This window comes from Schistocerca cancellata, chromosome 3, assembly GCF_023864275.1.
Source record: "Schistocerca cancellata isolate TAMUIC-IGC-003103 chromosome 3, iqSchCanc2.1, whole genome shotgun sequence".
NCBI classification, from domain to species: domain Eukaryota; kingdom Metazoa; phylum Arthropoda; class Insecta; order Orthoptera; family Acrididae; genus Schistocerca; species Schistocerca cancellata.
Window position 1 is genome coordinate 170,028,241 of NC_064628.1, and position 16,614 is coordinate 170,044,854.

Below are 16,614 nucleotides of genomic sequence, written 5' to 3' on the forward strand. Positions count from 1 at the left end.
TTTATAGTGTTTGTTTCAGCGTTATTATGTTTCTGACTGTAGCCAGGTGATGTCCTGTCCAAGGATTTTGGTTACTAAGATATTCAGATATGAAAGACATCGTAACTTTTGCGTTATTCTGCATGTGTGTGCACTAAATGATTTTCTTGTGAGTTTGAATGTAGACACACAATTTATTTTTAGATAATTGTATTTTTACTCACACACACACACACACACACACACACACACACACACACACACATGCACGAGAGATGAATGATGAGAGCCGGCCGTGGTGGCCGTGCGGTTCTAGGCGCTTCAGTCCGGAACCGCGGGACTGCTACGGTCGCAGGTTCGAATCCTGCCTCGGGCATGGTTGTGTGTGATGTCCTTAGGTTAGTTAGGTTTAAGTAGTTCTAAGTTCTAGGGGACTGATGACCTAAGATGTTAAGTCCCATAGTGCTCAGAGCCATTTGAACCATTTTTGAATGATGAGACTTACAGTTTAACAGTTCCACAGATTCATGAAATTTTGTTGTCACATTACCCATTTTTTTTCCAATTGTGACCATTATGTTTGTTACATTAAATTACACATCCATTTCATGCCTGTGACAAAAATCTGTTTGATGTATTTTTGTTTTTATATTTTTCCATTTCATGTGATCATTTGAACTCTTTTTACAGATCCCTTACACTAGTTATGAAATGAAGTATTTACTAGGATTCTCGACCATTATTGTTGCGTCTGTAACACTCTACAAGAACTTTGTAGTCATTTTTACTGGCGGTGTAGGCAAAAATGGCTCAACAGTTGCCGTAAGTCAAGGAAAAAACATGCTTAGATTATGAATTGTAGGTTCTCTCCATCTTTCACTGACTTCTAACTGTGCAAAAGTACAGTTAGATACAGTAAAAGATTAATGGTTGACAGTTATGGAAAAACTAAAAGGTAATGCACAAAATGACAAGTTCATAATCAGAGTACATCCAGCAAAAATGAGATAGTTTTTAATTGAATAGTGATTCCTTTTACACAGAGTTCTCTTACAGCGTCTTTGACTTTACTTTTCACCCACTTGTTAAAACAATAAATTACAATAATTAATCCCTTAAACTTTAATGCATCTGTTAGGTGTGACGAAAATTTGATTAATTCTTTAGTATTAATAGTACATCGGCAGTCACAGTTCTCCAGAACAATACAAAAAAATTCTTCAGGTGATGTTTGAAACAATTCTAGTGCAAAATTTCTATGATCAGTATAAAAATGTAGGCCTACATTGTATTGATTATAAAGTGCCTGTGATAGAGTACATAATGATAAGCTTATGGAAATTCCCAAAAGAATGGATATAGATCAGAGAGACATCTGCTATACAGAGAATTTATGTTGGGATCGGAGAGCGCATGTTAACTTCGACGACGAGGTCACCAACTTGTTTATTATCCATGGAGAATTCCAACAAGGGTGCATTCCTGTTGTTCAGTTTGTACACAAAGTATTTTTCAGCAAGCACCTAGTGATACAGAAAAACTCATAAACATTAATGTAGTCTCCGTCTGTAACATTCCCCATGCTGATGATACAGTATGGATTGCTGATAACTTGTACGATCTTGAGTAATCTGTCAACACAGTAGGAGATTACAGCCATAATTTTTGTCTGAATTTTACCACCAAAAAGACACAGTTTTTGTGTTTTACAAAACAGCCCAATTCCTTTACAGATGCAAATCTACGGTTCATGGCTCCTTAATACAAAGAGTAGACAAGTTTAAGTGTCCTGGTATGTGGGTCTATGAAGATTGCAAATCATACGTGGAAATAAAATGTCACATAGAGAATACCCATAATGCCGTCATTAAATTTAAGAAAATTTTCTCAGATACAGACCTAGTGACCTAAATTTGTTTGGTGAGATGTTACGTTACATTTGGTCTGTACTTCCATATGGTGCTGACACTTCAGTATGATGACAGCGAGGAACACTGAGGCCTTCAAAATGTGCATTTGCTGCAGAATGCATACAATACTATTGACAGCAAGAGTAACTAACACTGAAGTATTGCAAATAATACATAAAACAGCAAGAAATTTTAACAGTGTTTAAAAGAAGAAACACTCACTACCTCGGACATATCTTACTGAATACGAAGTACCAAATATATGCTTTTACAGTTGATAATACAAGAAAAAAATTAGGGTAAAAGAAGAAAGCAATCAAAAAGAATATCTTGGTTAGATAAAATTAAGTGGTGGACAGATTACCAAGTGCAGATCAACTACAACATAATACAGTCCATAGAATAAAGATGCATTGTGTGATCACCAACATCCATCAATGGATAGGCAGAAGAAGAAGAAAAGCATTTTATTATGTCTGCAAGAAAGTTGAAATCTTACTGACCAGGCACAGCATTTATCTCCATGATAGCAAATTGGTCCATTAAACAAACACAGATTGACTTTTGTTTAGACACTGGTGTGCTGTGATCATTTGTATGAAATACATGACCAAGTGAGGTGGCGCAGTGGTTAGCACACTGAACTCGCATTTAGGAGGACGACAGTTCAAACCCGCATCCGTTACTTCCCCATATCACGTCAGGCAAATGCTGGGATGGTTCCTTTGAAAGGGACCGATGATCTTACTGTTTGGTCCCCTCTCCCCCCTCCCCCCTCCCATTTCAAAACAGGTCAGTATAACATTATTAATGCTTAGTGCAATACAGAGAGCAGAGACCTTGTTCCTGTTTCAGTGTAATGACAAAACATTGTACTGTTAACATGTTCAGCTTCCCTTTTCTGTTAAATAAGGACAACAAAAAAGGTGTCGGTCTTATGATGTCTTCAATACCAATTTCAAATGTTATGAATTTTCTTAACCGGCATTGAAAACCATGTTTATTTGAGACGTTGATACTGCAGAACTATTGGGTTCAGTATCAAAAGTTACTGGAGTGTGCCTCTTTCCAAGTGCTACATGGAGTTCTTCAACCAATGATGACTCTTTTCCAAAAAATAAAATTTAGTGATCATAAATTACTCAGTATAGTACTAAAGTATTCATATGTTTATGTTCCCAAATAATTGTAATTTCAGGTAAATTTAAGTATTTTAAATACTGAACTGCATTGTGCAGAGTTAAACATCTGCCATGTTCCTAATGAATTCGATTACCTCAGCATGTGCATTACTTTTTAGTTTATCCAGTTTTCTCAAAGTTGCAGAGGACTTAAAAATCAATTTTTAATCTTACTAATACATGGTTGAAGTCAGTTGATTTATATTGAGGTGGCAGTTAACCCTCCTTTGCTTTGGGTTGGCTTTTTCATCAGTTTTTTAATTTTCACTGTAACTACCTGAAGTAAATGCATTGCTTAAGCACTTGCTCCTACTAAAAAAGAAAATTGTGTAGTTTGTACTACTAAATGTGTCCTAAACAATGGTTGCTTTCATATTTTCATCTGTAATGGGTATTGTCGTAGGCAAGTGGTGAATACCAACTTCTTGGTGAAGCTGTTGTGGTCTCATATCAGCAAATAAATATGAGTGCAGTACTGGTTTTTAAACTTCTGCCAGTACACTATTGTTATATTTTATAATTTGACTTCCCACAGCAACTGTGTGTGTGTGTGGGGGGGGGGGGGGGTGAGACAAACAATAAATTTTTCAGACAGAACTTGATCAACAGTCACATCTGACACTTTTGTGTGTTCCATCAAATTGGTGTTCTCTCAAATACCTTTACTGTATTACTTGTTTACTCATGGCAGACAGTCCACAGATTGTACTTTTCACTGTTTTTTACTTTTGAGTTATTACTAATTGTGCAGAGAGAGCGTTTGTATGACTAATAAGTATTGTCCTTCTCTCTTGTTCCATGTTTTATGTCAAAAATAGTGAGCAAGATGGTGCAGTGGTTAACACAATGGATTCACATTCAGGAGAGCCATCCATATTTTTGTATTTCTGAAGGTAGATTCTATGATGATCCCTTTGGAAAGGACACAGACAATTTTCTCCCCCCCCCCCCCCCTCCCCTCTCCCCCAAAGATTACCTTGTGCCCTTTCCCCAATGATCTCATTGTCAATGGGATGTTATACTCTTTTTATCTTCCTTTTTTCCTTCAAAAGGTATCTGAGATTGGGGGGGGGGGGGGGTTTACCATTCTGGCTTTCACATACTCATTATTTTAGTTGCAGATGAGGACTTCCAGGTGCATAAATAGGTTAACACTATTGTATTAAGCCATGTGTGAATGGGATAAATTTATGGAAAAGAACAGTTTAACCACTTCATTTGGTTTCACCTTTCAGATATTTTAAATACTGATTTAAAACAATGAATTTGCACACATTTCTTGGAACATTAAAAGCTGTGTGTCTTTCATGAAATTACTATGAAATATGTTTTCCAAATTCTTTTTTGTTGTATTGTCATGAAGGATCATGTTAGCGTGCCGGGTTAGTTAAGAATTATCGAGACATTTTTAAAAAACTTATTGCAGTAGTCGTACTGCGTTCCGTGAATGCATGCTTGAGTACGTACTACAGTGGGGACGTGTGCATCACTTGACATTCATTGCAACAAGTGAGCTGGTAGTGACAGCATAAGCCTATCCACCCCACTAAAAGTTTGCACAAAAGAAGAACAAAGGGCAGTGATATGATTTCTTTGCTCAGAGGAAGTGAAAGTGGCTGAAATTAATCATAGACTGTTACACAGTACTGGAACAGTACATTACAATAGGCAAATGTTTTTGAGTGGATTGAGAAGTTCAGAAGTGGCCGGACAAATGTGATGAACAAACAGGAAGCAGGGTGCCCGTCAGTGACAACAATGGCTGACAAAGTGATGCAGGCTCAATTAATGGTTTTGACAAATAGGCGGGTTACTATTGATTGCATAGTGTTTGCATTGAACATCAGCCATGGTTCTGCTTATACCATCATCCATGATAAACTTGGCTTTGATAAAATTTGTATGTGATGCATGTCACAACAACTCATTAAAGATCACAAAGTCAAAACGTCTTGAGATCTGCCAACACTTGCTTGATCCTTACAGAAGAGAAGGCAAGTCATTTTTGGAAGGAATTGTGACCTGTGATGAAATATGGGCTCATCACTATGAGCCAGAATCAAAACGCCATAGTATGGAGTAGAAGGAACCCGAATCACCAGTGAAGAAAAAAATTCAAGTCTGTGGCATCGGTGGGAAAGGTTATGCTAAACATGTTTTCGGATGCAAAAGAGCCTGTACTGGAAGATTACGTGGAGAAGGGAAAAACCATCAAGAGAGAATGTTACTGTGCACTGTTGACTAACAAACTTAAACCAGCAGTTTGCAGCAAACAACGAGGTTGTGTGTCATGAAAAGTGTTTGCTATTGCATGCTAATGCCCATCTTCACATAGCTTGTCTCACCCATTCAGAAATTGGATTTTGACCTGCTGGAGCATCCACCTTACAGTCCAGATCTTGTTCCATCAGACTTTCATTTGTTTGGGCCGCTGAAAGACATTTTGTGAGTCATTGATTTTCCTCAGACATACAGGTGAAGGAAGCGGTGTATCAGTGACTTTGCAACCAACCAAAAACCTTCTTTTGGGCAGGAATCCATAAGCCTGTGGACTGCTGGACCAAGTGCATTTCAAAGAAGGGAGACTATATTGAAAAACAATGTGTAAATTTTTGAAGTATATAAAGTTTTGTATGAAGAGTCCAGATAATTTTTGACTTACCTTCATATTTTCACATGGAAATAGGTAATGTTTGTGAAAGAAAACCTTTCTGTGGTGTATGTGTGTTTGTGTGTGTGTGTGTGTGTGTGTGTGTGTGTGTGTGTGTGTGTGTGTGTGTGTGTGTGTGAGTGAGTGATTGATTTAGAAACAAAATTCATTTTTATGTATTTACCTTCATGGGTATTGCGTGGAAGGTGTTGACCGATGCCATTTTATAAAATATTTAATTAGATTTTGTTGAGCATTTCTGTAATAGACTGTGTTTGTCTTGATTAACAAAATGAATGATGAAGTGTATAACCCTCCTTTAAATTGTCTTAAGCCCCACTTCTTCTTTAGTTTGTTAGATTTACCAAACTGAAGATTAATATTCAAGACTTGGTGAAACAAGTGTTTTGTTGGTAACCTCCTTTGTCAGTCAGTTATGTCATTGGGATTCTCCCAACAAATGTTAATCAGGCATATGCCAACCTAGCAGTGAGATTTCTGTGTTTATTGCACTTAAAAGCATTCCAGGCACATTTTGCAATGTCCCTTCAAGTTAAACCTGTTACCGTAGTAATAGCCCTACTACAATCAACACAGAATAAGAAAGAAGTCTGCATCTTCCTTACTCAGTCACTTCCATAAACAATTCCTTGCCACTTACTATTTTGTGTCAGGTACGTTGATCTCGGCAGCCTGGATATTAATTTATACAAGTAAGTGGCTTGTGCTATGGATTGTGGTAAACTATAATGCAAGTAGATCAACTAATAATGAAATTTGTGTTTATTAGGTACCGCCTCATGCCTAAGAGTCCATAAAAGTTCAAGCACTGACGATAACATTCCACTGATAATACATAATTCACCAAATCATGATTAATTGAAAATACTGTTACCTGATATTCATGATGTGTAACTTATTACAGATCAACACACTTCGCACAGTAACAAAGTGGATAATGTTGTCATTTGGAACTCAACCCAGTACTGACATGTTAGCAGGACCTTGTGTGAACAATGACTTTTTGCTTCTGTTAATCTTATCTTTAATAGTTAGTGGCTTTTGTTAATAAGTAAAAGTAAGTGTTGGCAGTTTGATACTTACACTGCTAGTCCTATTCCACTGTAGCATAGTCATTGTCTGCTGTTGCACTTTCATCTTATGTCCTACTCTACCTTCAACGTCGGCTAGCATGAAAGTGAACTTGGATGAAAATGTGTGATAAACCCACAGTTCCCAATGTCTTACGCCATCCACTCTGCTTCAGATTGGTACATAATATTGCCTCCGGGTGAAGTTCCATGTTATTGTAAGTCATGCTGTCATGTGTTGTATTAAACAAACAAATCCTAAAAAGTGTTCATTTGTGTTAACTGTCACAGCAGAACGGACTGAGTTTTTTAAATTATGGTATGTTGCTTTCAGCTGCTGGAATTTTATTTTAAAATTACAATTTTGGCATTAAATCATTTTCAAGCATAAGAAAGCAAGATAAATCGTGTAAAAAATTTTTAGAAACTGTGGACACACACTACAGCAAAGTAATGAACTGAATCTTGTTGCTAAAAAGGCGTCTTACTAATATTCGTCTATCACACTACTACTGTAATTAAGACATCTCGTGTGATTTCTATTAAAATGCACTGAATAAAATTATTAAAAGATGTTAGTTCTGTAATGAATAGATAAAAAATCGACTCACCAAGTGGCAGCAGAGCACACACGTAAAAGACTGTTGTAATTTGCAAGCTTTCAGTCAGTGGCTCCGTCTTCAGGCAGAACAGTTGAAGGAGAAGAAAGAAGGGTGAAGGAAAAGGGCTGGAGAGGTATAGGAAAAGGGGTAGATTTGGGGAAAGTCACCCAGATTCACAGATCGGGAGATCTCTTCGAATCTTGTTCAATGCAGTCCCCGACAATTAGTCTTTCCTTCTCATCCCGTATGCTAAGGCTCCCTTGACATGCGGTTCTGGGCGACTTTACCGAAATCTACTCCTTTTCCTACATCTCTACAGTCCTTTTCTTTCATCCTACTTCCTTCCCCTTCAACCCTTCTGCCTGAAGGAGGAGCCACTGACTCCGAAAGCTGACAAATTACAACAGTCTTTTATGTGTGTGTTCTGCCGCCACTTGGTGAGTAGATTTTTTATCTATCCAGTTAAATTTTTCAGTCAGTAATTGATCGTTTTCGTGGTTCTATAATGGGGATGTCACAGAGTACATTTTCTGCTTCTGACCGACTCCAGTGAGTGGTCAGCTATTGTACAGTTGAAAAGTATTGAGACTTAGTGTTCATTTATTCACATTACATTTAACTAACAATATTTTGGAGGATCCGTTAAGTCATGGACAGGCAAAATGAAAAAGAATTCTAGAAATATTTTGGCTTTCAGACTTCATCCTTTATTGGAAGATGATGACCCCCCCCCCCCCCCCCCCCCACACACACACACACACACACACACACACACACACACACACACACACACATAGCTACTGCCATCTCTGGGCACTAAAGCAGGCCTCGGCACGCAAAGAAGACAGTGCATGTGTGTTTTACTTCTGAAAGAGGAATTTGCTTGAAAGCTGAAATATTTCTAGCATTCTTTTTTGTAGTGTGTCCTCTATGTGGTAAGTAGCATTCTGTCCTTTCCATATTGTTGTTATTTCATCCTGGGCTGTCCATTGCTGTTTCACGTTACCTTAACTCACGTTGGGGGTTAGCTGTCAGACTTCACTACAATTGCTGGCCATCTTAAACTCTTGCTGCATTTAATATTAAAATTTTAATGACCTGACATCTTTTTATAATACTTCTTCATCTGTGAACAGTTTTGAAAGAGCTAATAATTCTGTCTGTCTGGTTGTTTGGATGTGTCATTAATTATAATGGACCATTGGCACTGCTGTGGGTGCATTGGACACTACTTTCACTTTAGATAATGTCTCTCCATGTAGTCTGTTATCTTCTTCGTAAAGAGCCTTCTGCAAATTTTATTATGGAACAGTTTTGAATACTGATGTTTTAAAATTGAAAACAGCATTTCAGATAAAGATGTCTTTGTTTTCAAAAACTTCTTGTAAATTCTTTGAACATACTCAGAACTCATACGTAGATAACATAGTCATTTAGTTTTTTTCAGTAACTGTTTAGTTTTTTTCAGTAACTGTAAAATTTTACCATGAGTGATAAGTGTGGACTTTGTTGAGGGTTATTGAGTAATGGGTTACAGTGTGTGATTGGTTCAAATTATTTTCATTCGGGGGGGGGGGGGGGGGGGGGGGGGAGCCAGTGTGCATTCTAGCAAGATCCTCTCCTGGGAATCCAGAATCTATAGTAGAAATAAGTTGATAGAGAAGCGAGAGTGTAAGATCTGTGCCCTTCAGGTGCAGTTAAATACGCAAAGGAGGAACTAGATAGGTTAAGGAGGGTGAAGGATGCTGGGGTATGGGAACTGGCAGTTAGCAAGAAGGCAGGTAGAAGGAGGAGGTAATTCAGACAGGTTTACTTTGCATATATGCAATAGATTTGACCAGCTGTCAGAGTTGAGTGGAGAGGAGCCTCTTGTAGCTGTAGGTGCAGGTGTAGCAGTCCTCAGCAGTTAGGAGCAGTGGTTAGCACACTGGACTCGCATTCGGGAGGACGACGGTTCAATCCCGTCTCCAGCCATCCTGATTTAGGTTTTCCGTGATTTCCCTAAATCGCTTCAGGCAAATGCCGGATGGTTCCTTTGATAGGCGCTCCGTCTCTAATGACCTCGTTATCGATGGGACGTTAAACACTAATCTCCTCCTCCTCCTCCTCCTCAGCAGTTAGGAGGCCTAAGTCTAACAGAAAGAAGAAGGTTCTGCTGCTAGGTAGTTCACATGGAAGAGATGTGGGGCCAGCAGTTGCAGAAAGTGTTGGGGAGTGAGTGCCAGGTCACCAGCATTGTGAAGCCTAGTGCAAGATTGGCTCAGGTGACTGACAGCATAGGGGAGCTATGTAGGAATTGTACGAAAGAGGATCAGGTAGTGATTATAGGTGGAGCAGGGAATAGTCTTGATAGGAACGGGAAATATGATGTATGTGGTGACCTGGTAAAAATAGCTACTGCTGGAGAAGACACTGATGGCAGAGGGCATGGGTCACATTTCAGTGATGCCAGTTGAGTCTATCAGTAGATCAGGTTTCACTAGGCATGGCCTGCACCTCAATAGGTATGGGAAGGGGAGGCTGACAAAGCCTGTAGGTGACAGTGTAGTGGGTGGTGGTGGGATCACTCATGGAAAAATTCCTGTAGTAGTTGGTGCAAGAGCAGCATAGTAAAGGATGTTTGTGTGCAAAACTGGATCGGTTTCAAATAATGCAGTTCATAACTAACGCCAAATAACAGTAAGTCTCGGTTTTTGCAGTTTCTAACACAGTTCAACAAAACCCTAAATTTTAATTTCACGGAATGGGCATATGATTAGTGAAACTGAACAGTTTAAATTTGTAAGTGTTCAGGTAGTGAGTAAACTGTCGTCAAAAGCCCACATTCAGTTTCTTGTTCAGAGACTTAATGCTGCATTTTTACTATTCGAATGGTATCTGAAGTAAGTGATTGTTCGATACAAAAATTAGTCTACTTTGCTTATTTTCATTTGCTTATGTGGTACGGTATTATGTTTTGGGGTAACTCTTCCCATTCTAAAAGAATGTTTTCGGCTTAGAAACGGGCAGTTCCGGCAACAAGTGGTGTTAGTTCACGAACCTCTTGTTGACCCGTGTTCACTAGTCTGTGTATTTTGACATTGCCCCTCTCAATATAGATTTTCTTTACTGTCATTTTTGTTAACAATAGCAGCTTATTCCCAAGAATTAGCAGCTTTCACTCAGTTAATACTTGACCGAAATCCAATCTGCATTTGGATCGGTCTTCCTAAATCTTGTGCAGAAAGGTGTGCAGTATACTGCTGCATCCATTTTCAGTAAGCTACCACTAGAATTCCAAAATCGTGGCAGTAATCCACCTGCTGTCAAATTGAAACTGAAGAGTTTGCTCATGGTTCATGCCTTCTATTCTGTTGAGGAGTTCCTTGAAAAATTAATCTAATTCTTATGTTATATTTTTGTTTGTTGGTTACTTAAACTTATGGCTTGACTTGTTTTGGGTTCATAAATATTTTATTTTATCTGCTATTACTTTTATGCTGTACATTCATGCACTGACACGTGCCATGTCCTTGGAGATTTACTTCTCAATTTGGTCCTAGGGAATTAGACCTGTAAATAAGTAAATAAATAAATAACATTCCTATGTTCTTTGAACCACCTAGTTACTTACAAAACATAGCAGCACACCTCTATAATTTCTTCCATATCTTTCTTCAATCGGACCTTATTTGGAACCTAGACACTTCAGCAGCACTGCTCAAGGCTACACCAGTTTGCCTCTACAATTGATTTAGCATGTTCTCACTTTGCAGCACATCATTACATAATTATATTACACATAATCAGACAATGGAAAATCCAGGATGGAATGGAACAATATTATGAAAAGGATAGTGGCAACTCACTGTATAGTAGAGATGTTGAGTTTTAGATAGGCACAACAAAAAGACTGTCAGAAAGGGAGCTTTGGCCAACAAGGCCTTTGCCAAAATTGAACACACACACACACACACGCACGGGACCATAGCCTCTCGCAGCAGAAGTCAGACTGCGAGTATCAGCACATGATGGGAGAGGCAACCGGGTGGTGGGGATAAGGAGGAGGCTGGAGTGGGGATGGGGAGGGAAAGCAGGGTAGGGGTAGGGGATGGTTGGAGAGAGGGCAGGGCAGCTAGGTGCATTTGGGAGGTTAGATGGATGAAGGGGGGGGGGGAGGGGAGATAGCAGAAAAGGTGAGAAATAAAAAGACTGAAGGTGTGTTGGTGGAATAGAGGGCTGTGTAGTGCTGGAATGGAAACAGTGAAGGGGCTACATGGGTAAGGACAGTGACTAAAGAAGGTTGAGGCCAAGAGGGTTACAGGAATGTAGGATATATTGAAGGGAGAGTTCCCACCTGCGCAATTCAGAAAAGCTGTTGTTGATGGGAAGGATCCAGATGGCAGAGGCTATGAAGCAGTCATTGAAATGAAGAGTGTTGTGTTTTGCGGCATGCTCAGCAACTAGGTGGGCCAGCTGTTTATTGGTCATAGTTTGTCGGTGGCCATTCATGCAGACAGACAGCTTATTGATTGTCGTGCCCACAAAGAATCAGCACAGTGGTTGTAGATCACATGATTGGTTACAAGGTAACCCTGCCTTTGAAGGGATAAGTGATTTTTGTGATTAGACTGGAGTAAGTGGTGATGGGAGGATTTATGGGACAGGTCTTGCATCTAGGTCTATTACAGGGATGTGAGCCATGAGGAAAGGGATTGGGAGCAGGGATTGTATAAAACATGATGGACAAGGATATTGTGTAGGTTCGGTGGTAGGTGGAATACCACTGTGGGAGGGGTGCACCCTACCAATCAGACTCGACCAAAGATCAATGTTGAACCCTGCCTGACTCAGTTCACTGCTCCATCCAACCTTAATCCACACCCACTGCCCCCCAAATTGCTCCCAGTTAACTTTCCACAGTGCAGCAGCACGTAACTGTCCCCTACCCCTATCCTGCTATCCCTCCCCCGCCCCAGACTCCTCCTGATCTCCACCATTCGCGTGCTTCTCCCATCATGCGCTGCTACTTGCATTCTGACTTCACCTACCAAACACTGTGCTTGTGTGTGTGTGTGTGTGTGTGTGTGTGTGTGTGTAATTTCGACAAGGCCTTGTGGGCTGAAAGCTCACTTTCTGACAGTCTTCCTTATTGTGCCAATCTGCGATTCAGCATAACAACTATCCTTTCCATAATCATGTTACACATCACTATTTAAATGACATGATTGTGTGCAGCAGCATAGCACTAGTACTATTACTCATTCTCAAGCAAATTATCTTTCATATATCCATACATTCTTGTTTGTTGCCATGTCCTCATCATCATAGTTGGGGTTATGAACAATGTAGGAAGAGTCAGATTACTACTTACCGTGAAGAAGACACATTGCGTTGCAGATATGCACAATTAAAAGTCATCTACATAAAGCATTCAGTCACAACCTTCATCAGTAAAAGAGAGGGACACACACCATTCGTACATACAAGCAAGCACACCTTAGGCACACATGACCAACTCCAGCATCTCAGGTCGGAATGCTGATATGCTGGAGTTGGCAGTCGTGTGTGCATGAGGCGTGCTTGCATGTGTAAATGAATGGTGTGTGTGTGTGTGTGTGTGTGTGTGTGTGTGTGTGTGTGTGTGTGTGTGTGTGTGTGTTTTTTATTGATGAAGGCTGTGGCTGAAAGCTTTAAGTAAGTTTCATTTAATTGTGCCTGTCTGCAACTTAAAGCATCTTCTTTACGGTAAGTAGCAATCTGTCTTTTTTCTGCATTAATGATATTCCTATCTGGAGTTTCCATTGTTTGATAGTTTGGACTAAGCTTTGCTCAAGCTTCTGTTTCCAGATATCTTCATGTGCATCCTTCACATCTGTCAAAAGATTCACTGTGTTTCTTCGACCTCCAATTTTCTTATGATTGTTTTCAGGAAGTAGTGTCCACATACATTTTTACATCTTGCAGTTTTTGTTTACTTACAGTTGTGTATCATTTCATATAGCTGAAAAATCATTCAGAAAAATCGAAAAAAAATATTCATATAGCCTAAAATTTATTACATAAGTATTGCTGTTTTCGACAAAATATCCCATGTAGTGATGATGGGGAGATGTAGTAAATTAGTATGAACTTCTGTATCGTTGACAGAGATTATTCCAAAGATTTTTTTTAATGAAAGATACAAATTTGTTCATGTATGAGTATTTCTCTTTTAATGCTTCACAAACTCGTAGAAATGTGTAGTCATGTTTTTTAAACTGTAAAACCTAGATATCAGATAGGAAAATGGAATTGCCATATAAGAAGCTTTGACCTCTAAGCATCAGCTATAGTCGTTCACATTTTACTTCCCTCAGCCCACATCACAAAACATGGCATTGTCTGTTTTCTCAACAAAGAACGTCAGCAGAAGCATAGATTTGACTTGCTCTCCAGAGATCCCATTTAAATATTCCGTATGTGTCTGTTCTGCTCATAGTGATTTCATCTAGAATAAAGTAGAGCTCACACACTTTAACTAGGCCCATCTCTGGTTGGTGCAAATCGGCTTACTTTGTACCACTCCAGAATGTGTACAGTTGGTGCTAATCTTAGCTGTCTTAACAGTATTTTGCACCATTGCAATAAGTGGCCGTTGCGAATATTGTGCTGATTCGTATTTGGTGTAATACGAGGAGGCTGTATCTGGTCCTTTAGTGGTGGATTAACAAATTAAACGTGTTTTTCTTTTGTAAGCTGGCTTCTTTTGGAGGAGGAGGCAAGGTGTATCCCAATAGCCAATGCTCTTAAGAGCCGACTAAAAGCTTCTGCTCATAGTATTCTCCACTCAGTAGCCAAGTTAAAGTGTGTGATCTGTACACTGATTCATGAGCTGCTTCTTATCTGAATTTTGACAGTTTTTTTTTTCTTGTGATAAGGACTGAAGTACTCTTACTTAGGAACAGCCTTTACATTATACTTCTTCAGAAACAATTTCATAATGGAATTGTTTAGCTTGGAAAGGGGACTACCACACGATAGAAACACTGTGTCATAAAATAATTCATTTCTACTTTAATCAAACAATGGAAAATCCAGGATGGAATGTGACAACATTATGAGAAGGAAAGTTGCTACTCACCATATAGTGGAGATGCTGAGTCGCAGATAGGCACAACAAAAATTTGTGAGAGTTGCGTTCGCATGTGTGTGTGTGTGTGTGTGTGTGTGTGTGTGTGTGTGTGTGTCTATTGTTGACAAAGGCCATTGGCCGAAAACTTTAAGTGAGAAATTCTTTTTGTTGTGACTATCTGCAACTCAGCATCTCCGCTATATGGCGAGCAGCAATTTTCCTTCTCATAATATCATTTCTACTTTATGAATTTGAAGGTGCCAGTGCCTTGACAATAAACTGCTGACTCATCATGCTGCTACCATGTTATATAGTTCGTGATTCTTCATGTTCTTTGTGCCTCCCCCATGCTCCTGACCAGATGACTTCGGTGGTGCTTGTCATCGTTTGTCGTTGACATGTTATAAAAGCTGTACCATATGACAACCCTGAATATCATGATTGCTATGCTGTTCAACAATGTCATAGACTCTACCCATGGTCGTTTTATATTCCAGCATCTTGGATGCAAACCAAAAGGAAAATTTTTTTAAAAATTAGAAGAGTTAAGTATGATTTATGGTTTTAAGTTGACCCATTAAGAGATAAAGAAAATACTTTCCTGTTTGAAAGTAAGTAATTTGTGGAGTAAAGCAAACAACGCTCCAAATAGTACGGGCATTGAGTTTTCGAAAAGCACACAAATATGACATAGAACTTTGCTAGTTTTCAGAGAAACCTTTTTGAAGCTATAGTCTCTCTCTCTCTCTCTCTCTCTCTCTCTCTCCACCCTCACCCTGTCTCCACCCTCACCCCTCTCTCTCTCACCCTCCCCTCTCCCTCCCTCCCTCCCCCCCCCTCCTCCCCCCCCCCCCCCCCCCTACCACCTACTGCTTTTTAAAACTTTAAGCTTTAGATTGTCATCTCCAGGCAGCGGCAGTGTTGGAGATTCTTTATGGTATCCTATTTTCAAACTATGATGTCATTGCTTCAATGAAACCATTACTTATTTACTCTTCATGTTCATCTAACAGTGTTAGTGCTCATTTTCTACTGGCATTAATCATGGCATGTTGTTCTGCTTAAAAAGAATCATTAAATATAAGTGCTGGTAATTTAAGAAGTCTTGTATTTGTAAGGTAGTCCATACTTGATTACGTGATGCGAGATTACTTGCAGGGGTAGTATGGTGATCATGTTGTACTTCTGATTTTTTATTTGAGAGTTGAAATCACCTGCAGAATTAAGTATGCCATTAATTGTTGTGAGGGTTTCTAATAATTTGAAAATAAAACAAATTAAAATGAAATTAAGTGTGTGTGTGTGTGTGTGTGTGTGTGTGTGTGTGTGTGTGTGTGTGTGTACTCATTGTTTATTGTATGGTGTTAAAAGAATGCAGCATTTTATTATGAACTCTGTTCCATGATTCAGCAGCTGGTGGTCATATGCGGTAGCAGCAGTTTTTGACTTTAAATTATGAAAAATCATTGTACTTAGTTATTCTTAACCTGCTTTCTTCATAGGTATCCCACTGGTGTTTGGCTGTATTCTATACTTTTCCTTTACTAACATTACTTGTTTTTCAGAACCAACATCATAAAACAACAATAAAACAAAAATGAAAGTCTTATCAGTTTCATATTTTCTTTCATTAGATTCCTTGGACAGGGGGAAGAGTGTGTCACTTTGTAAGTGCTGCATTTTTTTGTGGCTACTTGCATCTTTTCACACAGTTCTTCCTTGTCTTTCAAAAGGGGGGAGTTGGAAAAAACGGCTCAACAGTTGCTGTAAGTTCAGCAAATATTTATTGGTTGCTTGTATTGAGAACACTTCCATGTTGTCTGCAGCTTGTGTTCCTCCTGTCTCTCACTTTTTTTTTCTTTGTTCATGTCTTATAACAGAAAATGACCATTGTAATGATTATATTATGTTTGGGTTGGTGCACACAGCTGTGTGACTCTTACATGGTGCTAATTGTGCCTACACACCTTATTCAAATAATGTTGTGGATTAAACAATAGTTGAAAAAATAGATAATCTTTAATATCAAGTGACAAGTTACGTACAGCCACATAAGAACTGTTAAAAGAAAGTGCACATGTAACCTCTGTCATTATTTACATTTAATT

General features: G+C 39.0%; 1 protein-coding gene across 3 annotated transcripts in view; it reads left to right on the forward strand.

The window, feature by feature from the left end:
* The window catches only part of LOC126174800 (cholinephosphotransferase 1), a 154,059-nt gene that overhangs the window by 27,821 nt on the left and 109,624 nt on the right, over window positions 1-16,614 (forward strand). The window contains exons 5-6 of one of the 3 annotated variants that reach the window (XM_049921172.1): window positions 670-801; window positions 16,141-16,272. In XM_049921172.1, the coding sequence (XP_049777129.1) occupies window positions 670-801; window positions 16,141-16,272 (264 nt within the window). The remainder of the gene's footprint in view (window positions 1-669; window positions 802-16,140; window positions 16,273-16,614) is intronic. The other 2 variants (XM_049921173.1, XM_049921175.1) reach the window with 2 other exon arrangements.